Source organism: Cyrtonyx montezumae, unplaced genomic scaffold (assembly GCF_038088225.1).
Source record: "Cyrtonyx montezumae isolate F1298 unplaced genomic scaffold, pur_monq_1.0 scaffold_13, whole genome shotgun sequence".
NCBI classification, from domain to species: Eukaryota; Metazoa; Chordata; class Aves; order Galliformes; family Odontophoridae; genus Cyrtonyx; species Cyrtonyx montezumae.
Genome location: NW_027071859.1, coordinates 3,185,125 through 3,212,088, shown reverse-complemented (window position 1 = coordinate 3,212,088; position 26,964 = coordinate 3,185,125). Strand labels below are relative to the sequence as shown.

The 26,964-nt window shown below is 45.1% G+C and overlaps 1 protein-coding gene and 2 non-coding genes across 3 annotated transcripts in view; all 3 read left to right on the top strand.

Moving 5' to 3' along the window:
- PKHD1 (PKHD1 ciliary IPT domain containing fibrocystin/polyductin) overlaps positions 1-26,964 on the top strand; it is a 219,744-nt gene that overhangs the window by 24,753 nt on the left and 168,027 nt on the right. Inside the window, 11 exon segments of the mRNA XM_065731064.1 lie at positions 1,467-1,651; positions 2,241-2,363; positions 3,546-3,651; positions 4,108-4,386; positions 6,720-6,850; positions 7,791-7,926; positions 11,636-11,831; positions 13,464-13,531; positions 15,172-16,782; positions 16,915-17,058; positions 22,560-22,773. Of these exon segments, the coding sequence (XP_065587136.1) occupies positions 1,467-1,651; positions 2,241-2,363; positions 3,546-3,651; positions 4,108-4,386; positions 6,720-6,850; positions 7,791-7,926; positions 11,636-11,831; positions 13,464-13,531; positions 15,172-16,782; positions 16,915-17,058; positions 22,560-22,773 (3,193 nt within the window).
- TRNAW-CCA (transfer RNA tryptophan (anticodon CCA)) lies at positions 21,222-21,293 on the top strand. Its single transcript has one exon. It is a non-coding gene; the product is annotated as a tRNA-Trp (tRNA).
- On the top strand, positions 21,659-21,777 carry LOC136045342 (U6atac minor spliceosomal RNA). The gene has a single exon (XR_010621906.1). It is a non-coding gene; the product is annotated as a U6atac minor spliceosomal RNA (small nuclear RNA).

Sequence of the window (26,964 nt, the reverse complement as noted above, 5' to 3'; positions counted from 1 at the left end):
GTGGTTGCACCTTTGCACCCGATGACCTTCCAGACAGGAGTTAAGGGTTATGTGGAAAGCAGTATTTCTAGATGTGAGCAATGGGATTGTTCCAAAATGCACACTGTGAAATAATCCTTAATGATCAGTAGCTTTAGATCAGAACTGGAATTTTGTTTCTTTACTCTGTTTCTCCTGCCTGCATGCTTTTTGTATGACAGTGCTGGTATTTCCCCAAGCTACTAATTATTCTTCCATTGCTAGAAACTTTGCAAAATTGTAGTGAATAACTCTTTTGGGGCTTCCCTTTGCACTCAGTACTTCCTGCCAGTGAGAAAAGCCCTCACAGATCATCAGGAAATTCAACCTTTGTGGGGGTTACCAAGACTGGTATTTTGTTTAAAGATAACAAAAAGCTTTTCTGTACAGAATCATATAATCACCAAGGTTGGAAGAGACCCACAAGATCATCCAGTCCAACCATCCACCTATCACCAATAGTTCTCTCTAAGCCACATCCTTCAGCACAATGTCTAAACATTCCTTGAATGCCTCCAGGATAGGTGACTCCACCACCTTCATTGGGAGGTGTAGATTTGCTGGACTTGTATTTGCCAGTCTTTAGATGTGTTAGGTTTTCTGCTGTTTGCTTTATGTAATCAAAGAGGCTTAGAATGAAAACGAGCAGGTTAATCTAAGTGAGGCCAATGGTATAGCCCTAGGAAATCCACAGCTCCATCAGTGCTCACAGCCCCGTCCAGCCTGACCTTGGCTGTCTGCAGGATGGAGCAGCTCCATATCTCTGGGCTGCTGTGGAACCACAGGATCATAGGGGTTGGAAGGACCTCTGGAGATCATCTAGCCCAACCCCCAACTAAAGCAGTTCCCCTACGGTAGATTACACAGGAAAGCATCCAGGTGGGTGCTGAATATCTCCAGAGGAGGAGACTCCACCACCTCTCTGGGCAGCCTGTGCCAGTGCTCTGTCACCCACACTGTAAACAAGTTTTTCCTCGTGTTCATGTATAACTCCTGTGTTCCAGTGTGTGCCCATTGCCCCTTCTTCTGTCACCGGGCACTACCAAAAAGAGCCTAGCCCCATGCACTTGACTCCTATCCTTTAGATATTGATAAGCACTGATAAGACTCCTCCTCAGTCTTCTCCAGACTGAACAGGCCAGAGATCTCAGCCTTTCCTCCTCCAGGAGATGCTCCAAGCCCCCCCATCATTTCTATATCTCTGACTTACACAGCTTTCTGATGAATCAAGATCAACTGGAGAATGTTTTCTAGATTTTCTTATCTATTTAATAATAGCACTTGGGATCCATTAAATTTTTCTCTGCTGTTTTTTTTTTTTTTTTGTAGTAGTAGTTACAGATGTTTAAACCATCACAACCTTGTACAAAGGAAAATGAAGCTCTTCATTTTCTATGAGCAGGTATCATCTGTAGGGATGACAATATCCACAGCTTTCTCTTTTGCAGATGTTTCAGTGCACATCTCCTCCCATCATCTCCACAAGCTTCTGCAAGCCAACGTAGATAGTTCTACAGCCACAGACTTCAATACCAGTGACTTCATCGTGATCAAAGACTCAGAGTCTTGCTATGAAAGTGTCTGGACTCTCACCTGGAGAACGAAAACTGGGGACTTGCCCAATGTTATCAATGTACAATTGTTTCTTGTGGTAACATCCACTTTGAACCCCCTCCAATGCTTTTGTCTCGGTAGATTCACTCTTTCTTTTTATGCAAGCACCTGTGGGAGACTAAGCAACAGCAGTTTAATTTCAGATTAGTTTGTAGTGCAATTTCTGGGCTGAGAACTTGCCTTTTCCTGGGATTTTTATTCATGTTGGGTTAATGTCTGGCTCTCTAAGGCCTCAGAGGAAGTTCTGTTTCACTGTCTCACCTCAGGATTGGTCAGTGACTTAAATAGTGTTGCTTCAGGTAGAATGGTCTGCTTTGAATATGAACTTCTTTCTCCCACAAAAATAAGTTTTATTCCTTTCTCTGTCCATATCCTACAAATGTAAAGTTCACTTCAAAGAAGCAATGAAGTCTTGTGCTCAGGGTGGGGATGGGGACAGGGAGGTGTGCTGTGCAGATTTGGGAAATGAAGACTTGAACTTGGGAATAGATGTCCAGGAGTTTTTTTCCCACCTTGTAGCAACTGTGTATGAGCACTGTGGGGATGGTTTTATATTCAGATCATCGTTTGGAAAAGAATGAGACACTGAAATCCTTGTTCTCTGCCAGGTCTCTGCTGAAAACCTCACTGGTTTGAAGCCAACTGTTTCCAGTCGTGTGATTTATGATGGGGGTGTCTTTATTGGGCCCATATTTGGGGACATGCTTGCGACCTCCAATAACAAAACACAGGTGGGTTAACGCTCTGCCACACTTCCTACTGGTTCACCTGGATCCTGTAGGTCAGGGGTCTAACTGGTTTTCAGGTACCCACCACTGCTGACAAATCCTTTCAAAAATCTGTTTTGTGATTTCCCCATAAACCATGAGCTCCCTCTTCTGTGGAGCAAGACTTTCCTTAAGAGCTATTGCAAATGAGGAGATCTTTTATTTCTTCAGAGGTGGTGTTTCTGGCCTGGCATTCTCTGGAATCCCACCTGTGCTACCTCCTGTACTGCTGCCATCATTCTTGGGACTGATGCTGTATTCACTGCGTTTCTGCCTCTATGCAGCTGGGTAAAATGAAAGGGATGCTGCTCACAGTAGTAACGTGCGGGTTGGGCAGATCCTTCAGTCTCTGGGTTTCACTTCTTGATTGGTGAAAAGGGAGCAGATAAAGCTTCCTGGCTGAACAAATCTGCTGAGCAGACAGATGTGTTGCAAATTGATGTACACGGCTGCGTTTGCCTCTGGCAAAGACTGCAGGGTGCTGCAGTGATAACTGTGCAAGGCTGGATGTGCTCAAAGCCTTGCTGCTGGGCTTCAGCAGCTCCTGCGGTTTGGTCGTCCTGCTTCTTTTATTTATTTCTTTTTTTTTTTTCCTTTCTTGGAAACAACCCATTTTTGTTATTTGCAGGTAGTGGCATATCCTCCTGGCACACACCTAATGCCTCTGGGAGAGAACTTGAGGGCTCTTTTGTGCTTTGCCAATTGAGTCTTCTGAGCGGGGAGCTGATGTTAGTTCTTGAAGTCACAGTCCTGTCGCCTCGTTTGAGCACGGACTGTGAGGAAATAAAAAGTGAAGGGTGTCTGCTAAGCAATCTGGGGTTGGCTATAATTAGCATCACAGGGTGCTTCAAAACTTGTTCCTGAAGTGGGATGGATAGAACCAGGGTATGGCAAGTAGGGTCTTCAATGGGTGACTGGAAGAAGAGGAGCTGGGGGTTCCTCCAGAGAGGAGAGATGGGGAATACAGCTCCCAGAACCTTGTGCTGCTTTATTTATGATGAGCCCTGGCAAGCCTTGCAATGAAACTTGTAATGGGACTGCAGCAAGATAGGCTGTTGTCAGTCTGTGCCATGTGCTGGCTTAGTAGCTGGGTAGATGTGGTTCTAGAAAACACTGTTTTAGAGCAACCTTTTTCTCCATGTCCAGGTGGTGGTGGTGGTGAATGACGTCCCAGCAAACTGTTCTGGCTCCTGCTCTTTCCAGTTCAGTCAGGAAATGACACCCTTAGTCAGTGGTGTGGAGTATTCAGCAGGTAACAGGGCTTTGGGTCTGCATAAAATGAGGGGGAGATGGCTGTGGAAAAGGTCTGTCAAATGCTGATGTGTGTATTCTTTGGGAAACTTCTGTTTTTAGGGAAATTGTTCTTCCTAGTTCAGCACTTCTGATGAGTTTGAGTCTTAAAGTATGTAGCACTAACACAGTTTTACAGGGGCAGACGTAAGAGGCTCGAAGGGGAGAGGAACAGTGGTAGAGTTGGTGCAAAAGACAGCTCCTTTATTGTTAATAAGAGTTACTCAGAAAGGAGCAGCTGGACAAGGGCATGCAGAAATAGGTGTAATGGGTGGCAGTGAGAAAATCACCAATGTAGTAGTTTCTAGGATATCTTCACAGTGATGATCCAAGCTTTTGCCTGTTTCTTGAAAATAAATCCTGAGCATTGATACTCCAAAATTAATGAGTTTTTTAAATTATTATTATATTCTTTCAGATAATGGATCCCAGGCCACAGTAGTTATCAGGGGAGTTGGTTTCTCTGAGGAGAACACAACCCTGCAGGTACAGGTAAAGAACACAACTTGTTTCATCATAATGTCGACTCAAACCATAGTGGTCTGCAGAATGGAGAGGCTGCCACTTGGAGTCCACCAGCTGACGTTACTAGTGAACCCTTATGGCTTTGCAGTCAATGCCAGCACAGGAGAAGGCATCTTCCTAAGAGTTGAGCCCAGGCTGGTGGCCATTGAGCCTCCCAGAGCTTCAGAAATCGGTAGGTCTGAATGTCAGAAGAGCTCTAAGGGGATGTCTGCTTTCTGAGTTTTGCTTTTTCACAACCTTTTTTCTTTTTCTACTACGTTTCCACTGCCAAGGTCTTCATCTGACAGAAGAAAGTATGATGTAGCTGGGGGACACAGTGTGTACCATGAAGTACTGGGGCAAATTTCTTACAAAAGTGACATCTTTCTTGGGTTGTCTGTAAGGTCAACCAACACATCCCCAAGTAGTTTTATCTATGAATAACAAATATAAGCACAGATGTGTTCCTTCCAACAACTCAGAAGGATGCTAGAGATTTATGGCTCATCTTCCTTCATCCATTTGATGGATTAGAAGTGTCTGGGTTCATCTGGCCTAATTGTTAAATGGATGAACTTTGGTTAATCTCAATCCCACTGAAGAATATTTCTATTCTGAGTGATAAAATAGAAATTCATCTGTGTTTAGGTTATAAAGCTGAGAAACTTGGAGAAGCTCATTTCATTCCTGTTACCTCTCCTTTTCCTTGAAACACAAAAGGAAATAGAGGGTAATACGTTACATACCTGAAGGTAAAAGCTTGGAAGTTTTAAAGTGGGACCAAAGGACTATTAGAATTCTCTCACGTGCCCTGTATCTGACATGAATATCAGGATTTCACCTACAAGTTCCTGCAGAGTGCCTAGCCAACTATAGCTAAGCCAAAACAAATACTATAAGAAGTCACCTTTTCCTTTTGGGGGAAAGAGTCTCCCCAGCACAGTAAGGAACGTGGGGTAAAAACTCCCAATGCAGCTGAACTGTGCAGCAAGGACCAGTGCTCTTGGGGTATGACTTCTTCTCAAGCAGCTTTGGAGTAAACTCAGAAATGGTACGGTGTAGGTCTCCTGAAATTTACCCAGATTTTGTTGGTGAACCTCTTAGCTCTCTCTTAGTGAGGCACTTTGAGTTCATGTTAATAAACGTCACTGAGAGCAGGGGTATTGGCTGGGGTGCATCTTGTCCTTTTCTTTCCTGTTTGTTTTCCATAATGAATGTCATATAAGGTTGAGACTAAATCATATTTAAAAAAAAAAAGCAATGAACAACAATGACAAGTTTTAGTGCTTAGGTCTTTCTTCTCATTTCCTTCCATGTCAATATGCCTCTTCTCCAAATTACAGTGATCTGTCACTCATTAAAAAGAAAGCAAGTATAATGCTATCTTACATTACATATGCCTTGAACATTTATAATTGGAAAGAATTACAGCTTCCATCTGTGTTTTTAATTTCTTCCATTTAAAATACTTCTCCTCAATCTTATCGTAAAATGCACATACGCAGTATTTCATTGTGTATGGATATAAGTGTAGACATGAAAACTTAAGAGCATTAGTCTTGAGACAACATGCATGGAATCTGTACTCTAAATCTGAGTCTCCTTCTCTGGCAACAATCGTGTAAGCCAAGTGGCTTCAGTTTTGGGCTGTTCCTATTTCTAGTTCTGCAAACTTAGTGTTGCTGGGGATGACTTGAACTAGAGCTGGATCAGATGACCTTTCAAGGTCCCTTCTGGTTCACATGATTCTCTGGGGCTGGGAACATCTTGTATTTTGATGCCTCAGTTCACACTTGTCAAAATATCACTGGTCTCAGTGGTGTCACGTTGGGGGTTCACGATGACCCCACAATGTGAGCATGAGATACCTGTCCAGAGATAACGCTGTGCTTCAAGGAATGGAAGGAGCTTCCTGCTAATGCACCTGATTGCTGTTTGCCCAGTTCTGCTTGCAGTTAGAGAAGTTCTAGGGGATACTTCTAGACTTCTTTGATGGTTTAGAGAGCTCTCTAACATTTCTTGCAACTCTGCAAAGTCTCAAGCCCTGCCAAGTCCCCATCTATGTGAAATTTCCTAACCACGTGCTGCAGGCGTTTTTGGCAGCAGGATGCTTGGCAGCTTTTTGAACTGTGAAAGCACCTGCTGTATCAAACTCACTTTTTGTTCTTAGTGCTTCTTTCTTTCTGATTTTGTTCTTGGGCTGGGTATCTCTCTAAAGAGGGGGGATCACAGTCCAGACCTTGCAGCCATAATTATACGTCATTAAAAGACAAACTGAGAAACAAACACAGTCATCTTGTATTGTGGATCAGAATTCAAGTAATAGACAAGAAAGGTTAAAGAGAAGAAGGGTCTTGGGTGAAAGAGGCAACTTAGGGCAAAGCAAGAAGGTGGAAGATGGTCATCCTCAGATCAGCCAGTAGTAGACTACTCTCCTCTGTAGTCACCTAGTAATAAAGGATCTTTTGCGTGATAAGGAGACTACTCCACATCTGTCATGCATTAAAAACACGATTGGTTTTGTAGGAGGACTGAGTGTGGCTCTTAAGGGAACTGGTCTGGAAGGGGTAAACCTGGTGTTGTTTGGATCTCAACCTTGCCCAATTTTGGAGGATACCAGAAGTTCAACACGAATTGAGTGTAAAGTTCCCTCTCGGGTAAGAAACCACATAGTTTAGGGATACAGACAAGTACGTGGTATCCTACAAGCCTCTCACATCGCCCTGGTCTGAGCAAATGGTAGTCTGTCAGTCACATCCTGGCTCTGGGAGAGTTGGGCCTGGACTCCACCCACAGTTTAGATCAGCCTAATGAACAATAGTGTTTGATTTATGAAACTGAGTGCGAAAAGTCAGAAACACCAACTGATGGTGGGAGGCTTAGCTAATGATCAGGCAAACACAATGGTGGCTTTTGAATCCAGGAAAATTGCACGCCTTCCCTTTCAGTTTAGTGTCTAGTAGTAGATCAAATGTGCCTGGGACAATTATTCTTGCTCATGTTGAAGAACCCTCCTCAACTCCAACACACAGAGTGGTTTGAATTAGAAAGGACCCTCAAGGGCATCTGATCCCACTCCCAGAAACAACCAGGGACAGCCACAGCTCCGTTAGTGCTCAGAGCCCTGCCCAGCCTGACCTTGGCTGTCTGCAGGGACAGGATACCTCCACATCTCTAGGCAGCTGTGGCCTTGCTACTTGTCATCCTACTTACATCTAAACTCTTTCTGGACTCTGTCATGAAGAAATGTACCTAAGGTCTTTTAGCAGCAGTGCTCATTGATGCTGGGCAGCAAAAATATACCTAGTAGCTTAAACTAAGAGAGAGCTGTCTATTCCTGTGCCTTTAACTGCTATGGGTATAGCACATGAAAATCTGCATCGTCTGTGGTTGTTTTAAGACTTATAAATCTCCATAGGTGTCCTTTAAGGGCAGTGTAGCTATAGACACTTGAGGAGAGTCTAAAGCACATACGAGTTTAGGAATGCCCTGTGCCTGATTTACTGGGTGTGGGAGGTACATGAACATAGGAAATGATTATTTTTCTCGTACTGGCTCTGTCTTATTCCTGATGCTTTTTTTTCCTTTTGTTTCTAGGGGGCAGAAGGTACTGCTGTCTGCGTGACGCTAATTTCTGGGTACCTATCAACAACAGTCACCAACTTGTTCCAGTATGACCCTTCCTTAAACCCTGCAATTGTAGCACTGAGCAGAAACAGAAGTGGCTTAGCAGGTAAAAAGTGCTGAAGTACAAATGGATGTGTTGGTCGTTGTCTGCAGCCCTGCTCTTGTTACTGCCAGTGGTGGCTGGATGGAGGCAATTTGAGGTCTATGGTGTTTAGTGGTACTGTGTTGTTCCCTGTTTATTTCTTCCAGCTTATATCCTGCATGTCCCCTGCAAGTTCTGATCGCTCCTGACTGTTTTATACTGTTTTTCTCTCTTGCTTATGTAAGATCATAGGATTGTTAGAATTGGAAGAGACCCTTAAAGGCTATCTGGTCCCACTCCTCTGCAATGAACTGGGATACTTACAGCTCCAGCAGGTGCTCAGAGCCCTACCAGCCTGGATCTGATAATGAGTTGCTTGCTTTAGCTCATTATGGACGATGCCCTTAGTGCTAAGTGTGCTATGAGGTTGTTTTAAAGAGTTTCATGTTTACCTAGTTTTGCTCTGGAACGGCCCTACTCATCTGTTCTCAGTAGCAGGTTCAGCAATGGCTGGAGATGTGGGGGCTAGAGAATGCACTTCTCCAGGATCCTAAAGAGTGGGCTATTGTCAGAGGGTGACATGCATCTTGGGTTGTTGACAGCAGAAGAGTGGCAGTGCTCATTTTGCTAATTACTGTTTCAAAGCCAAGCTGTTTTCTTCTCTTTAACCTCCTAATCCATTACTTCAGCATATTAAGGTAGATATAACAGGCTTTGTGGGGTCAAAATCCCAAGTAGACCTCCTGGAGCGTGCCACACTCCTGTCTCTTGAAAAGCTTTATTTAGTGTTGTGATTTGCCTTCCTCTCTATTTCCTCTTTTTTGTTTTTCTTCAGCTCTCCCTGCAAGGTTTATGGTAGACATCAGGAATAAAAGGCACTAATGATGAGTGCTGTGTGCTTAAAAAGAAGCTGTTTAGGAAAAAAGGATTTTACTACAGTGTGATGAGGTATTAGGAAGCTGATTTTGGTCTTGAGATAGTAATTATAAATCCAAGGTCTTGGCCATTGCTGGTTTGTCTGCTGAATATAGCTCTTCTTCACAGAATTCTCCCCATTTTCTCCATAATCTTTTTTTTCTTCTTTCTTCCTGATTCATTCCATAGTACTTTGCTTTAAAAGCTTTAAAATGAGTTTAAAATGACAGCAACAAGACAGAGATGCTGATTACTAGATTTAAATACATACTTTTCTTTAAGACTCAAACCATCACCAGCTCAGCTACCACCATTAGGGTTGACTGAAATGATCTTGAATCAAGTATTCCCACAAACTGAGATTATTTTGCCTTTTTCCAGAACTTTCTGCAGGCGTGTTTAGATTTATTTGCCCTGATGATCAGCACAGATCTGCTTAACAAGAAAAAAGCATTGAGTTAGGAAATGAAACCTCTATTCCCAGTCTTCCTGTTGGCATCTGAAGCTGTTTCTTTATTTCTTTCACAGTTTCTATAGATGCTGCAAATTTTCCAAGCAGGGATATCTCTTGAATTAACAACAGATTGGGCAGAAAGCTTCCCACCACAGCAGGGTTGGAGATGTGGGATCCTACTGTTTTAACACTATTCATGAATCATATGAAAATCAATCTCTTCTGTATGTTGCTCATCCAAGGAGGTGCTGCAATCTAGGGTTTGATTCTCAGTGCTGTCAAAGGAGAAATGAGCAGGAGTTTGTCCATAAACTCCAAAAGAGTGGTCAGGCACTGGAGAGGAGGTGGTGGAGTCACCAACCCTGGAGGTATTCAAGGAACTCTTAGACATTGTGTTTAGAAACATGGTTTAGTGAGAACTATTGGGGGTAGGTGGATGGTTGGGCTGGATGATCTTGTAGGTCTTTTCCAACCTTGGTGATTCTGTGATAGTCTTCCTCCTTTGTGCTGGCTGAGGCAAGCCTGTGGTCTGGGACTCAGGGAGCTCCAGGTCTGGATTCAGTACTGTGAGGATGAAGAGCCCAACCTGACCTCAGCTGTTTGTTGCCTCTCCATCTGTAAGAAGAACAGTAAGAGGAAGAAGATGGGAATATTTCTGATTTTTTGATGTGCCCTACTTTCATTCCTACAAGGATGCACTCTGGCATTTCCTTTTCCAGTGCAAGGAACTCCTTAGTGTTACAGTGTCTCTCAGATGATGCTGGGACTGAGTTCAATCTGCTATTCAGAACCTTCACCCTTTCAGCTTTTAATATAATTTTCCTCCTATATAATAAAAAGAATAAATAAATTACACCGATGCCTTCCAGGCATCTAAGATTAAGCTGACAATTGACCAAGAGTCCAAAGAGTTCATGTTATTAATATATGCAGCTTCACAGGCTTTCAAACTTTATTTGACTCTGTGTGCGCTGAATGGAAGAGTGCTGGTTTCCAGGTCTTCTTGGAGGAGCTTTGTACACATTCTCCTGCTTTATGGAGAGATCCTGTGAGGCTGCAGGGACTGTGCCTGCTGAGGAGGCTGTGTTAGAGCCAAGTGTCCTTGATCTGTGCTTGGTAGACCAAATTACTACTCAGATCTGTAGCTTTAGGATGGGTTAACCTATGAAGTTCTCTTTATGCTCTCCCTTCGTCTTAATAAAACAGCTTAGCCATCCCTGTGTGGCTGGGATAAACCATGGCCAACTTCTAATAGTCAACTTTTAATGTGAAGAGAGCTCAGGGGAAAGAAAGGGGGGGGTGGGTGAAAATGGGGCTGCTCTTGGAGAGCTGACCCTTGGTAGATATTCTGCGTGCAGATGAGTGTGTCAGGCTGGTCGGATCATGTGCATGGTAAAGGGGTGTTAGAACCATTTGTTTGAATTTAGGTAAGGATTGTCCATGACAAAAGGGAGTTGGGCTGGAAGACACCTTTTGACCTCTGTAATTGAATCAGTGTCTTCTAGAGGTGACAAAGGATGTGATTCACCTACTAAACACATCTCTGCCCGTGCCTGTTATGTGGTCAGTGAAGAGAAATTGGCAGTTTTGTAGTAGAATTTGCTTGTGGTCTTCTGAAAATCTTCCTAAAAAGAAGGCAAACTTTGCCATAAAGACACTTTTTCCTCATTGATGAGAAAGCTGTCTCAGAGCCTTTATTTGGACTGATCTACGCCAACATAAATTTTGTGCTATTTCAGGAAGAATTCAGGTTACAAAATTCCCTTCCACACAATCCTTGTCCTTTTCTGTTACTGCAGAAAACACAAGGCAAAATGACCTCTATTTTCAATATTATTTATCTCACAACAGAACTTAAACTGGGGAGACTGACCTGTTTCCTAAAAGCAAGGTGCTGTGGAGCATGCACGGGCATCTGATTTTCAGTTAGCTTTAAGAGATTCCATTAACGTTTAAATACTCTCAAAAGTGCTGAAAAATGTGGCCTGGATCTTTGTAGGGATTTAGGAATAATAGCTCGTTCAGCTCCAGTTTGTGAGGTTCAGAAAGTCTGGATTTGGCTCTAACCAATTGTGAGTGTTTAGGGTATCTACGTTGAGGGCATAATTGTTACCCTGAATACGTATCAGTAGACTGAGAATGGCTCTAGGTGATCATAGCCAAGTTCACAATATTAACATCTGATGATCTTATTGAGAGGAAGGAAGGAATTGATAGAACACAAACACTGTAGTCTTGTAGTTTTTGGGTTTTGGCTGATGGGCATAGCTGGACCTAGTCTGGGATGAGAGGACTCCATGCTGGAAATGGTTATATGTATTCAAATAACCACTGGCACTGAAATAATGGAATTCCTCTTTGCAGGGGGTCAGGAGCTTCAGATTGGAATATCCTCCTTTGCAAACTACCGAGGGTCAGATATCAAGGTCCAAATCGGGGGCATGTGGGCACAAATCCAGGCACAGATGGACAGTGGTGTAAATGTGACACTTCCAGCCTTGGCTGCAGGATGGTACAACGTTTCTGTCATCATCAGTGGTGTTGCTCTTGCTTCAAACAGGTGTGTAAATGTGTGCACTTCCCTTAAGATATATATGTATTTATTTTTCCATCCTGTTTGGTATCTTAGAGTTAATTTGAAGAGAAAAGTAAGAACTCACAAATGCTGTCTCTAACATGAAAATCTGCTGTATGATATAAAGTTATGAATATATTGATCTCTGGAACTCCACAAGCTGCTAATGCTATCAGTTAATTCCCCTTGGATTGGTAGGAGGTGGGAGAGAAACATTTTAGAGAAACAGTTGATTTGATCAGAAATGTATATTTGGGCAAACAAAGGTATTCAACAACTCATGTCCAGTGCAGATAAATCCTGCTGTAGGAAAACAAGAGAAGAGACATTTAATGAGAAAAACAAAGGTTAGTTTAAATATATATATATATATATATGCTTCATCTGGACAATTTTTACATCATTTTATTTGGACTAGGGAAATGGAGTCACCATCCCTGGAGGTGTTTAGTAAAGGGTAGATGAAGTAATTAGGGATGTGGTTTAGTGAGCAATATTGGTGGTAGATGGACTGGATTATCTTAGAGGTCTTTTCCAACCTTAATGATTCTGCAGAATTTGGCTTTGAGTGGTGCTGTGTAGAGCCACGAGTTGGGTTTGGTGATCCTGGTGGATCCCTTCCAATTTGGATATTCTGTGACTTTGAAGTAGCTTGATCATCTCAAAAGACAATTCTGATCTCTAGTGGGATAGACTGCAGGCGTGGGAAGGTCTACTTCTATAGGGCATGTTTTTAGGTCAAGAATTGCTTTTGGAAGGAGAGTGATGAGAAAAAACAAATAGATGCAAGTGGGACAAAAGCAAAGCTGTCTGAGTGCCTTTTGGGAGGTTATGCCTGGTTTTTGTCTTGCTCCAAGTTATCACCACAGTCTACTTCCCTGAGAGGAGTAGGGGAAGAAAGGCAGCTGGGGTCTCTGGAGCTCTTACATCTCCTGTTGGCATTGGTATGCTGGGATCTGTTTAGCAGATTCTTTCTTGTTTCTGATAGACAATTCACTGTACTGTATGGACTGTGCTTGGCCCACAGGTTTGTACTCGATAAGACAATGTTCATAACAGAATCATAAAGTGCTTTGGGTTGGAAGGGACCTTTAAGATCACCTATTATCACCCCCCTGCTGTAGGCAGACATCTCCCTCTAGGCCAGGTTGCTCACAGCCCTATCCAGCCTGGCCTGGAATGCTTCCAAGGAGGGGTTATCCACAAGCCTTGCTGGGCAACCTGTTCCAGCATCTTACCACCCTTACAGCAATGGATTTCTTGCTAATATCTAGTCTAAATCTACCCTCTTCCCGTTTAAAGACATTTCCCTTCATCCTTTTATTACACGCCCATATAAAATGTTCCTCCCTGAAGATACAGCTCAGTAATAGATATAGCTCAAATTACCAGGAAAGCTTTGGTGGGCTCATTGCTGAGATTTTTAGGAACATTTAACAAAGAGAATGTGCCAGGTGAACATTTGGCCTTCCACCAGTCTTCAGGAAGCTGCAAAAGAGAATAGCATTGCATCAGGAGAGGGGAAAAAAAAGGAAAACCAACCCAAAAACAAAGAAAGCAAAGATGTTCCATAGACAAAGCAAAACCCTCAAACCTTCTGTGTTGCTTCTTTTGCAGGGTTGAGCTGTTAATCCACTACATCTCGGAGGTCTTCAGCGTCGAGCCGTGTTGTGGCTCTTTCTTGGGTAAATAACAGCAGTACATCTGCAGCCACTTACAGAGGTTAAAGGGATCAAGGGCACAGTTTCCCTGCAGGACTGGAAAGGGCATCCCATTTCACATCAGTTTAAATGAGGGTGTTTTAAATCTCTGACTCTTTATTATGCAGACGTCAGACTGCAGCAGCCTGGGAATGTGGGATTTCAGCAAGCATCCCTCAGTCTGGTTGGCTGTTGCTTTGGGTTTGATTTTCCCAAGTCTTTACATGTTCCCTTTGGGGAAACAAAGCACACCCACACCTGACTCATGCGTGCTGTATCTTTCAGTCATTACGCCTCCGTCTTTCATGACTTTATGCTTGGAAGTTAAGTGGATGGTAGGGTACAATTCTGGTTTCAAGCAAACACTGTTTTCAATTAATCCCAAAAGAGACATGTATTTTTGTGAACTCGAAAATACAAAAAAAAAAAAAAAAAGCCTTTTTTGGTTTTAATTTTAATCAAAACTGAAATATTGATTAATCCTATTCCAAACTTTAAACACTGGAAATCACTTAGCTGTGTTTCAGAGCAAGTTATCACTGAATTAAAAACAAAATTTTTACTTGAGATCTTAAAGCACAGATTTGGGTTATCTTATTTTGTTATTTGCCTGGGGGTGGAGGAGAGTTGAATCCATTTGGTGAATATTACATGAACTCTTTGAAACTCTTATAGGGAAGACAGAGATTTCTGTGATGTAACTTCAGGTCCTCCCCAGATTCTGTTCCCAGCCTCACGACATGCTTGAAGATAGGAAAAACTCTGTCTTTGTGCTATGTTATTAGTTCAATGATTTGAGAAGTGCCAAAGCCTTTAAAGTCTAGAGATTAGTTGGAGCTTAGAGGGCAAAGGCTGCTGCTTCTGAAGAGTTAACTGCGTTAAGAAAAAAAAATATTGCACCCCTCTTTTCATTTTAAGGGGTATATTGGAAGGTAACAACTGATTAACTCTTGGCTGCAGTTTTGTGAAGGGCTTAAGCTGACTTAGGATCTCATTGGTATGAAAACTCCAATCCTTCCCCAGTCCCTTATCTCTTATCTTTTGCTGTGACTGTCTGGACACAGAATTTGAGCTTGTTGAAATGTGTATTTCAACTAGACCTTGGGAAAGGAAGGGCGTGGACTGAATGGATAAAGAGGGTGAAGCAAGGCAGGGCACTGGGAGGCTAACTAAATGGAGAGGAGATGTTTCAGATGGCTTTGTGAAGCAGCTAGGGGCTTGGAAGTGTGGAATATTAACTTGGTTAGCTTAATGCTGAAGGTTTTGCATCTTTATCACTTCCTAAAAAATTTGGATTGCTGCTTCAGTGCTGTTCTTATCCTCAGCACACTGGAGGCAGGATGACAGTGTTGCTCTGCATAGTCAACGTGAATCCTGAGGCTGGGATTTGTGCTTACCCTGGTTAATGTGTCACCTCTTGGTTGGTAGCTCAGCCTCTTAAGGCTCCTCCTCTCCATGTGGATGAATGTCTTGTTCCAAAAAAAAAAGACTGAATTATTTCTTCCATTCAGCCTGGATAAGACTGCCTGTTATGCCTATTGGCTTCGCTGTGTGTTGTGAATGTTTACAGACAGTCATTCATTCCTTTCTTGCACATAATATTCTGCTTTTGTTCTTCTCCTCAGGTGGAACACTGCTCACAATCTCTGGGGTGGGCTTTAGCCAAAGTCGGTCGCTGGTTTCCGTTTCAATAAGTGAGCAAACCTGTCTGGTTACCCACTTGGCAGAAGAGACCATTTGGTGCCTGACCCCACCAGCTGCTAATCTGTCTAATGAATTTTCTGAAGATGTCCCTATCAGAGTAAATATGCTCCTTAGCAATAGCTCACTTCAAAATGTTCCTGTTGCAAAAAGCATCACCTTTAATTACCAAAGAGCTTTGACGCCTCTGGTTACTGCAGTTGACCTGGAAATCTTGGACAGTAACCTGCTCTTGAGAATCCAGGGTGTAAACATCACTGGATCTGTGGCTAAGCTGGGAGGTAGCGAGTGTGAGCTTGAGCTGCTACGTGACAATGAGACTGCAATGTGTTATGAGTGCTCTTTACCACTGAGCAACCTGGAACCTGGGCTTTACCCTGTCCAGGTTATCCAGAGACAGCTTGGATATTCTCGTGTGACAGCAAGGCTGCAGAGCATCACAGTAACTCCGCAGATAACCTCCATATTCCCATCACAAGGGTCAGTCTGTGGTGGAATGTTACTTACTATATCAGGTATTGCTTTAAAATCCAGAGGAGATTTGGTGCAGGTCAGCCTGGGTGGTAATTACTCCTGCGAGCTCCAGAGCTCTGACAACAGTAGCATTAAGTGTATGGTCCTTCCAGGGACAGACCTTCTGCCTTACCAGTGGCAGGCTGAGGAGTCGTGGGCTCTTAATGTCACAGTGACTGTCAATGGAATCAGCAGTGTCTGCCTTGGGGACTGTACGCTCCACCTTCACGAGCAGTTGACTCCTCTTGTAGATGTGGTGACCTGGGGGCCCAATGGGACGTACACCGACGTGACCATTGAAGGGCAGAGATTGGCGTGGCCAGATGACAGCCCTGTGGTACATGTGAATGACCAGGCTGTGTGCAAGGTCACATTCTGGAATGAGACCAACATCAGGTGTCGGATGGATTGCGTTGCCCCAGGGGAGCATAACATCTCCATATCCATCAGAAGAGGAGAGCGAGCTTGCTTCAGAAATGCATCCCGTGTTGTCACCACCACGCCTCAAGTGCTCCAGCTTTACCCCAGAAACTTCAGTACCAATGGCGGAGGCCTGCTCACCTTTGCAGGTGTAGCACTGGAAGGAAAGGGCAGCACGTCTGTTCTCATTGGTCAGCACCCATGCCTTGTCCTCAGTGTCACCTGTGTAGCCATCCAGTGCACGGTGCCCCCAGGCAGTGGTACCACGGTTGTGAGGCTGGCAGTAGATGGCATCTCCTACGATATTGGAGAAATTAATTACAACGAGGAGTCTACGCCAACTTTCCTCTCGCTTGTCGTGACTGCCCTCCTGTTAACAATAAACATATCACAGGTCATGGAGATGGACACCATCCATGTCTTTGTTGGAGACTCTGCTTGTAGCGGGGTCACCCTCACCCACTCGCAGTTGCAGTGCTCCCCTCCTCTGCTCCCTGCTGGTGAATACCCCGTGCTGGGCCTGGATGTCCCCAGGGGCTGGGCTTCCTCCAACCTGACCTTCATCTCTCAGCTGGTGGTGACAGCTGTGCACTGCAACTGGGGTAAGTCATGAAGAGTTCTTTCTTGAAGTGCTGTGTGATGAATTGTGATCTTTTTTTTTGCATGATGGCGTACTCCTGATGATCACTGGCTGTTGGGCTGTGTCTTAATCTCATTTTCTGTTCTTTTCCAAGGTGGCTTGAATGGAGGAGTGGTTCACCTGCGTGGAACTGGATTTTCCCCAGGGCAGACTTTGGTCACCATCTGTGGCAGCCCTTGTGAACTGTTGGGCAACGCAACGACAACGAGCCTTAGCTGCCTCGCCCCGCGTTTACATGGTCAGCTAAGGCACAAAGTCTGACACTGTGTTAAAAATACCTCCTAAAACCTTATCTTGATCCAAAAGGGGGAGTGGTTGCAGTGTACGTTGCCCAGCAGAAAAAGAAAGTAGAAGCAGCCCTGGGGAGAGGAGAGGATCCAACGTAGGCTTCTGGTTTTTGAGTTAATTGTGAAGTCTGTTGCTGGCAGGGGCTGTTTTTGCATCTACGGCCATGGGCTTCGGATCCACCTGTGGCCAGAGCTGCCACATGTGCTCCATGGCTGTGTATGGGGTGTGCACAGTGACAGCAGTTCCTTAGGGCTCTGAACCCAAAGCAGCAGTGTCGAAACTTTGTGATCCTTGAGGTCCCTTCCAACCCAAGCTATTCTATGATTCAGGCACCTCTTGGCTACTTTAAACATCAGCCTCAGAGCCCCAGCACTGTCAACATATAAAACAAGGCATTCTGATCTTTGAGGGAAGAACAGCAGAACCAAAATATAATCTGATCCTTACAAAACGTACAAAAACATTAGGAACTGTGTTCAGGCTTCACTGGGCACGGAGGTGGCAGGAGGAAATCCATCAGACAGGCAGATCTGCAATTCTTTTTCCTGACACAAGATGTCAGCAAGTGAATGCTGATTCCTCTGTGCTTGCTGGTTGAGGTTTTTGGGTGGGAAGATGCAAAGGGAGTGAGACCTCCCCAAGCAAAGGGACACGAGTTTAGGTCCACTTGGAAGCTACCCTTCTCTGTCTCCCGCTGTAGGTTTGCACTTCACAAATCTCAGCAGCTGAGTTACCAATTTTTTTTTCCTTCAATGATACATTTACAGGATTTTTTCACCCACTGAAGAAGTGCTTTGTGGGTTTCCTAGGCTATTGACCATCACTGAGAGGTGTATTCAGCCTGTATGCATGTGGCTCTGCATCTGTATATAACATCAGTGCTGCTTTCCAGATTTCCTTCCCCCTAATATTTAGTGCATTACATCCTCCATTATTTATGGCATCGAGTGCAGTCTCACCTCATTCTTTTCCTGCTACCATTTGCATGGAGGTGTTTGCCACTTGCAGCTCTCATGTCCTTTCTTTTTGTAGCCTCCTCCGTGTGAAAGAGGAGACAAAAGGATTCTAGGGATGTGAGCCATGGAGAAGAGCAAAAGGAGAGGTCCTGGGGCTGCGGAGCCCTTTCTGTGCAGGTGCAGCCAGATGTGAAGCTCAGGTGCCATTTCCCAGTTCTTTGCTTGGCCCAGGGGATGCTAAATGAAGAGCTGAAGCTGTGTTTCTCCCGTTGGAAAACACCATGAAGCAGAAATGCCTCCCCTGCATAGCTTGGGGGTATCAGGGTGGCTCTCTCCTCAGGACTTGGTGACGGGCCATGTTGTGCTCAACCTTGTTTACGATGAGATATGTTCATGTGGGAATCCTTAGTTGGTCCATTTGGCTTTTTTGTGTGATCAAATACTTAGAATCCTACTGCTGCAGATGGGCAATGGGACTTTTTTCCCTTAAAGAACAAAGTTTTCTGAGGTGTGAGGCACTGTTGGTCTTCCTTGAGCCTGTCCCATGGGGTCTTCCTTAAGAGCAGGCTTTGCAGTGAGGTTTTGGGTTGACTATTGGTATGACCTGAGCACAGAAAGTACTTAAACATGCTTTGTTCAGACCACCAGGAATAAGAATGCAAGCCTAGGCTTTTTTATGTGGGATCCATGACCTGCTATTAGTCAGGTTACACTGGTAAAAATGGATGCTTAGAGAAGATGATTAAAAACTAGGAATGAAATGAGGCTGGTTTGAAAGGAAGAGACATGGCTTGGTGGAGCACACTCAGAAGGAGTGAGGGAAAGGAGCTTGGGATGCAGAAATGAAGTGTACCAAGGGGATGCATTGAGTAGGAGCACAGGGAATATAACAAGGGAAATGGGGTGATTTGAACACGTAGGTGTGGAGGACCTGAGGGGGAAGTGCTGTAGCAATTAAAACATGAGTAGTGATGGGGGTCTCTCACATTTATTGAAGATATCAAAGTGTCCAAACGGTCCCTTCTGCCCTTCAAATCTGGAAATGAAATTAAGAAAGAGGAGGGGAGGAAAAAAACCCACCATATTGATTACATGGCAAGAGTGTTCTGACAGTGAGATCTATCAGGCTGTGGAATAGATGCTTGCCAGGTCACCTCTTGGGACTTCTGAAACCTGGCTGTGCAAAATGAATGTCTCGCAGGGAGCAATTCTTCACAGGGAGAGGCTGGACATGATGACCTTAGAAGGTCTTTCCTTTTCCTCTCTGTTTCGTTTTATCTTTATTTTCGATTTTTATTTCTTTTATTTGTAACCCACTTCTTTGTTTTTCCTCTGCTGAGTGGAAGCTGACATTGCATCTTGCTTCCTGCGACGTGAGAGATGCATGGATGCATGCTCTGGCACCGGGACTCCTTGGGCAGTTGTTCAATCCATCTGCAGCTGCCCTTGGAACTCCTGTAGGGTTGAGTCTCATCACATGTCTGACAGTTGTTATTAAACAGTGACCCAGAACAAAGCCCTGGTGCTGAACAGCCCAGGATCCTGGCTTAAGCCAGAGCATCCTTCAAAGAGTGGGTTGGGGACAGCTGGTCCATAACCCATCACCGACACGCAGAGATTTGGCTGCCGTCGTGTCTGACCTCAAAAGAGATGCTGTGATGGGATGAGTGCATTAAATCTTGGTGATTGTGTAGCATGTGATCAGTGGGTTCTATATTTATGGGATAGATAAAGCATAAAGAAGCTTTATTCTGGGATTGTTAACAATTAAGCAGGGCGAAGCATCCCAGAATGAGTAGCTTATACACTTCTTGGGTGTGTTAAGTGTGTTACTGTCCTTAATTGGCATTTGTTTATTACTGCTGTGGCAGGAGAGAATGGCAGCTTTCAGCTACTGAGGGATATTTGCATTTAGTGGTCAGAAGAAGGGGGCCAAGACTTTCTCCTAATTGAGAAGGGTATTAAATCCTACAGGAATAGGGGAATGTGGTAATATGGAAATACCAGAACCTTGTAAATCTTCAAGGAAGAGGTAGTACCAAGCAGTGGTATTCCCACTGCACGGACCAAAGCTGGAGGGTATGGAGATGGGGTCCCTTTCTCCTTCCACCTGAGAGGAAAATGTTGTTCTAGGTGTGTTTCTGGAGCATGTGCCCTTTATAACTGTAGTTGGTTAGGCATCAGATCTAGTTATTTCCATGACCACATCTGATTGTGTCACAGCCTTTCCTACTGCTAGTAAGGCAGAAGGAGCCTTACCTTAAGAATGGGAACAAATTCACCTTCTGTCCAGGTCTTGGAGGGAAGTGGAAGGGTGGCATCCTTGCTGGTTGCACTGGATGGATGTCCTTCAGCAGTATTCATGAGATCTCAGCTGCATATACACTGGCTGAAAAGAGAGAAGAAAAGCTTTCTTGAGGAGGACTTCCTTTAATGAATTTGTTCTGCCGCAGATAAAAACGTTGCAGAGGGAGGTTAATAGCAGCATTTAGCCCTCCTGGCTGATAGTCATTTGCCAAACCACAGGTATGTGTAGCACCATTTGAAATACACTTGGGAATGGCAGCCTGGCATTGGAGAGGGCACGAGGCTTCTTGGGAACTATGGGGCTGCTTGGGTGTCTCTGTGCATGGTTTCTGGTCAAGGACAGTAACAAGATAGGCACGATTCCATCACTCCCTCAGGACTCTTCGTCTCATGTTCCTGAGATCTCTGAGGAAAGGGGTCATTTTTGGTTGTGTTTGAACTGATGTCAAATAAGAGAACTATGAGTGAATTTGGGCAGGAAAAGGATCTAGGATGCTGTAAAACGTGTGAAGGTTCAGGCAGCCTTTTTCTTGTTCTAAATAATGGTTCACATTTTTTAAAGTATTGATTTTCTAGATTTGGCAATAGGAGAACTTCTTTTCTGTTTGCATCTTTTTTCCTTAAATCCATCTCAGAGCAAAGCAGCTGCTCCCATCACACCTCTGAGCACACCCCCATAGGTCCTTGTCGTGCAAGGGGAGATGTGTGCAGGCACACACAAGGAACAGGGAGCTGCAGGGATCTGCTGTACCAAAGCAGAGGTTGGGACGCATCTCAGGATGCAGTGATGCATGCAGTCAGTGTCTGCTTAACATCAGTCACCCGTGGGCTGCTCTGGCTGCTTGTCCCTGACCTCGTGGCGCAATGGTAGCGCGTCTGACTCCAGATCAGAAGGCTGTGTGTTCAAATCACACCGGGGTCAGCACTGTCCCCCTCTCTGGGCTGCTGTGATGAGATGGCTGGCCCAAGGGCTGCTCTTTTGCTGTCCTGCATCACCAAAGGGCAGCAAATGCTCCCTGGCAGAGAGGTCTTGCCTTGTTGGGCCAGAATCGGGAAGTATCTGGATAGCTTTCACCTTCTTTCATCCCACTTTTGGGAGGGAGGCAGTGGGCATCTCAGCATGGTGCCATGCCTGGGCTCTGCTTCACCTGCCCCTGGTACCCCTCAGCTAGGAGAATTGTTGCTGGCTCCAGATGATGGCTTTAACAAAAAGTCCATCTTGCAGTCTCCAGATCCTTAGCAGGGCACGTTATCCACCGCAGCACTGGTGCTTGCTGGCCTGGCCTTGTGTCATGTGGAAGGAGAGATGGTTAGTGAAGGATGGAAGGAGGCTTTACTGCCCTGCACAAGGGCAGTAGTTAAGGTTAAGGCACTGCTACTTGTTTCACGGCATCTAATCATGTTTTGGGACCTGGACAGGCTTGAAAAGTGGGCCCATGAGAACAAGGCTGAGTGTAAGGTGCTGCACTTGGACCGAGGCAATCTCAGATATGAGCACAAAGTGGGAGAAGAATTCCTTGAGAGCAGCCCTGCTGAGAGGTCCTGGTGGATGGAAAGCTGGACACAAGACAGCAGTGTCCATGTATAGCCTGGAAGGCTAGCAGCATCCTGGGCTGTATCAACAGAGGAATGGCAGTGGGGCTGTGGGGGGGGGAATTGTCCCCCTCTGCTCTGCCTTTGTGAGGCCTCGTCTGGAGTACTGCATCCAGGTCTGGGACTCCAGTACAGGAAGGATGTGGGGCCACAAAGATGTTCAGAAGGCTGGAGCACCTCTCCTGTGAGGAGAGGTTGAGGGAGTGGGATTTGTTCAGCTTGGACATGAGAAGGCTGGGGGGGGATCTCATTGTGTCCTTCCAGTACCTGGAGGGAGCTTCCCAGCAGCTGGGGGATGGAATTTTTACAGTCTGATAGCGAGAGGATGAGGAGTAGCGTCTTTAAACTGAAAAAAAGGGAAGTTTAAAGTTAAATAAGGTAAAGAAGTTCTTTACTCAGAGGGGGATGAGACCCTGGACTGCTGCCCAGAGCTGTGGGTGCCCCATCCCCGGAGGTGCCCAAGGCCATGGATGGGCCCTGGGCAGCCTGAGCTGGTGGGGACACCCAGCCCACAGCAGAGCTTGGGACTGTGTGGGCTTTAAGCTTTTTTCCAATTTAAGCCATTCTGAGATTCATTTCCCTCCCTTCTTTGCAGCATCCCTGGCCTTTCTCTGCAGCCTGACCCATTCTTCTGCTGACTGCCAAGAGGACAGATCCACTATTATTGAGTGTGATGTCCAAGTCACGGTGGGCTCCTACTGCCAAAAAGGACCCAGGTCCTACCTGTACCTGTGTGGGGAAAGCCGAGCTCAGCAGCACCAGGAGGATGCTGGCCCTTCTCAGAAGCACTTTGCTGGACTCATTGCCAGGTTAGTTCTTCTCCCCAGCAGCCGAGAGGGCTGATCTGTGACCAGTGTCCCCACAAGGTATTCACTGCCCCTGCCAAGCGATGGACTGCAGAAGGAGATCATTCCTAACTCTCAGGTTGACACCAGGATATGTCTCCTAATTCTTAGGCTGCTGCCAGCAGAGCAGTTTGGCCTTGAGACCACTAGAGAGCTCCGCTGGGTCGTGAAATTCATTCCTTCTGTCTGTCAAAGCATTTCTATTCTCCCCTCCCCTCCTCTCTCATCTTTTTAAAGGGTTTGAGAAACATCAGAAAATCCATCTCGTAAACAGCCTGCTTTGTTCCTTCTTAGGTTTTAATATTTATCTTCTGATCCAAAGCAACATCTGGTGGATGCCAATGGGGAAAAAGATTAGGCATTATGAAAAGCAGAAGCCTTTTTATTTTTTTTCCCCTCCCCTTCTTCTCTCCGTGCAGTTTCACGAGTAAAAAGTTGCAGAGGAAATTCAGCAGGCTGTGCAACACTTACCCAGCAAGGGTGCTTTGCAAATCCAAGGCCAAGTTGCCTGGAAGTGTGAGTTGTTACCTTGGCTTTTAATAGCGCTGCGGGGACTTACACCTGCAGAGCACGTACTTCCAAGTGCAAGAGAAAGACTTGAATTAAGGAATAAATAGCTGAACAGCACTTTGCAAAAGACACATAAGCCCTTAAATAGAGAAATAGAATGCTGTTGCAGTGTATGCTTTGTTCCAATGGGGAGTGCACGTTGGTGTTGTCCAGGTGCTTCAGTGGGGTTGCAGAGATTTGATCCTCATTCGTAGGGGATGGATATCTTAAGAGTTAATTCTTGCCAGTTTAGAGAAAATCTGTGCTAGGCAGAAAGAAATCAGTTTCCTTTTTGGGGGAGAAGAAAGGGGAGCACACAAAAACAGCAGAACTTGAGATAGGAGGGAGCAACTTGAAATTAAGTTGATTTTGTTTCAAAACAAGGAATTTCAGGGGCCTTGACTTGTCTTGCTGAGCTTTGCCTTCCTTTTGCAATCAGCAGTGTAATTCCAAAGCAGGTAATCATAGACTCACCTGAGTTGAAAGGGACCCTTAAAGGTCATCTGTCCCCATTCTGACAGGTGCTCAGAGCCCCATCCAGCCTGACCTTGGCTGTGTGCAGGGACGGGGCACCCCCCACCTGTCTGAACAACCTGTGCCAGTGCCTCACTGCCCTTCTTGTAAACAACTTTCTCCTTGGATCCAATCTAAATCTCTCCTCTTTTAGTTTGAAACCATTTCCCCCTGTCCCATCACAACAGACTCTGCTAAAGAGTCTGTCTCCTTTCTTAGGGCCCACCTTTAGATACTGAGGGTCACACTCAGCTCTCCCCACAGCCTTCTCTCCTCCAGCCTGCACAGCCCCAGCTCTCAGGCTGTCTTCAATAGGAGAGGTGTTCCATCCCTTGGATCATTTCTGCAGTCCTCCTCTGGATGCACTCCAACAGCTCCATGTCTCTCCTGCACTGAGGGCTCCACATCCGGGCACAGTACCCCGTGTGAGGCTTTACAGCTTAAAATCAAAGGGACAGATCCCCTTCCTTGCCCTGCTGGCCACACTGCTTTGGATGCAGCCCAGCATACAACTGGCTTTCTGGGCTGTGAGGTCACATGGCTGGCTTGTGTCCAGCTGCCACCCCCCAGTACCCCCAAGTCCTTTTTGGCACAGCTGTGCTTCATCCTCACATCCCTCAGCTTGTGGACGTTGCCATGATCCATATGCAGACCTTGCATTTGCATTTGTTGAACCTCATGAGGTTCACCTGGGTGCACTGCTCAGCCTGGCTAGGTCCCTCTGGATGTCATCCCATCCCTTGGCATGTCAGCCACACCTCACAGCTTGGTGCAACCCACAAACTGCTGAGGGTGCAGTCAACCCCACTGTCAGTGTCGTTGATGAAGATGTTGGAGAGCACTGGTCCCAGCAACGGCCTCTGAGGGACACTGCTTATCACTGATCTCCATCTGGACTTAGAACCATTGACCACCACTCTCTGGGTGCTATCTCACAACCAGACCTCCTTCCATCAAAGAGCCCACCCATTAAATCCATATCTTTCCAATTAGGAGAGAAGGATGTTGTGGGGTACCATGTCAGAGGCCTTACTGCAGTTCAGGTAGAGATAGCAGTGGCTCTTGTCTGTTAATGTAGTAATGCCATCATGGAAGGGCACTAGGAAACTCAGACGTGGCAGTGATGAGGCAGCCCAAGATTACTGGTTGTTTTGGTTATTGTTTATTTGTTTTCGTGGGTTTTATTTATTGTCTTTTTTTGGTTGTTGCTTTCAGAGTTGTGCTCGGCTCTTTACTGATTACACATCTGTATTGTGAAGATTATGAAAATCTAAAGAAAAAAATAAAGGAAGAGAGTTGAGTTTCTTTTGAGAATGTTTTTTCCAACTTAATTTCAGAAGACGTTTGGTTTCCAAATACTGAGTGCGTTCTGTGGCGAAGGGTTTGAAAATGATTGAATGAATTGTTTGGGGAATTCTTGAAATGATGCATGCTGGTTGCTCCAATTAATAATCCTAAATGAAAATAATAATAATAATAATATTAAAAAAAAAACAACAGATGAATGAGTTCTGCAGAAAGATTCAGTGATTCAGACATTCATCCCAGGATGGGAACTAAACCATAGAAATAATCGCTTACTTAACTACATATTAAATCTTTTCTGTTCTTTCTCACTCGTTCTAGGTGGTTTGAACAAAGCCTCTTCTAGTGTACTCTGTCCTAAAGCTCACACAGTGTCAAATTCATATTCCTTAGGAAAGGGAAGGGGCAAATCTTACTGTTTACATCGCTGCTGTGTGGATACCTCCCTTGATTCCCTGTTGCAAATTGCCCCTCCTTGTAAAACCCTGCCATTCCTTAACATCATCCTGCATCACAGTTTCAGGTTCACTTCTTTGAGGACAGGAGGGAGTTGGCTCTTTGCCTACAAGCAAAGCTTGTTAACCTTTCTGTACAAAGATGCGAATTACCACTTGGAGATCCTCTCCATTGACTTCAATTAGTGGCAGGTTGCCAACTGAGCTGCACTGAGCCAAAACCAAGCCTCTTCTCCCTTTAAAATAGTTGGTTATTTAAAGATGCAGCTTCTTCTTGTCGCATGAAAAAGAAGTACACTGCAGTCTTGAAAGATAGCCCAGTCCGTTGCATTATCACGCAGGACAAGAGCAGTTCTCAAAGTGTTGCTATCAAAAGCAACTGTAGTTCCCTACGGCTGGCTTTTGATTATTGATACAGCAGAGGGAAAGGTTCATTTAAATATAGAAATAAAAATTCGCTGTTAAAAAGGTTCAGCTACTTGCAGAAAGCTTTTTCTTCTTTCTCTGTTGCTGCTGCTAGCGTGGCTGCTTCCTTTAGTGCATTAACCTTCTCCTACCCTAAGGAAGGGGCAACAGAACAAAGGCCCCTACGTGCAGTTAGAACAGCTTGTTGTTTGTGCACTGAGCCATCGCACCCAGCCTGGCTTGAAAAATTCAGGTTCATCAAATCATCCTGATCACCGTGCTCTCAAGGAAGCTCTGGCTGTTGGGTTGATTTGCGTAGAAGTTAGGCTCCTGACTTTGGTGCTTCAGCAAATCCTGTTAGCTGGGTCTTTCAGGAAGCTGGAAACTCCTGAAAATCCTGGTTCTACCGACCTGACCTCTGTTTTGTTGAGTTAAAAGTCTTTATGTTGGGTGGTGAGGCACTGGATCAGATGAGCTGTGGGAGAACCAGCCCTGCACAGCCCAAGGGCATGCTGGTTGGGAGATGTCCCTGCCCATGGCCTACGGGTGGGCTTTGAGATCCCTTCCAACCTCAAACATTCTAAATCAGCGTCTGAAGCTTCTGCTCTCCTTCCTACGAGTTGCAAGGTGTGTATTTTATGGGTGGGAAGAAGAAGGCGAGATGGCAAGGGAAGGAATGAAAAGCATTGCTGAAGCAAGCCGAAGTCTGCAGAAGTGAATGGGGAAGCCTTCCCCTCTCTTTGAGGGACCTTGGTTCCCATAGCTCCTTGTAGCAGAACTCTACCAAAGTCAGCAGCTGTCAGCAGCAAGACCCAGGGAAAATATCTCTTCCCCATCACCTTCTCTATTACTTTCCCCTCCTGTGCAAGGGGAGGCTTTGGAGCAAATGTCTGTTAGTGTAACTGGCACATATATCGAATCTGCTTAG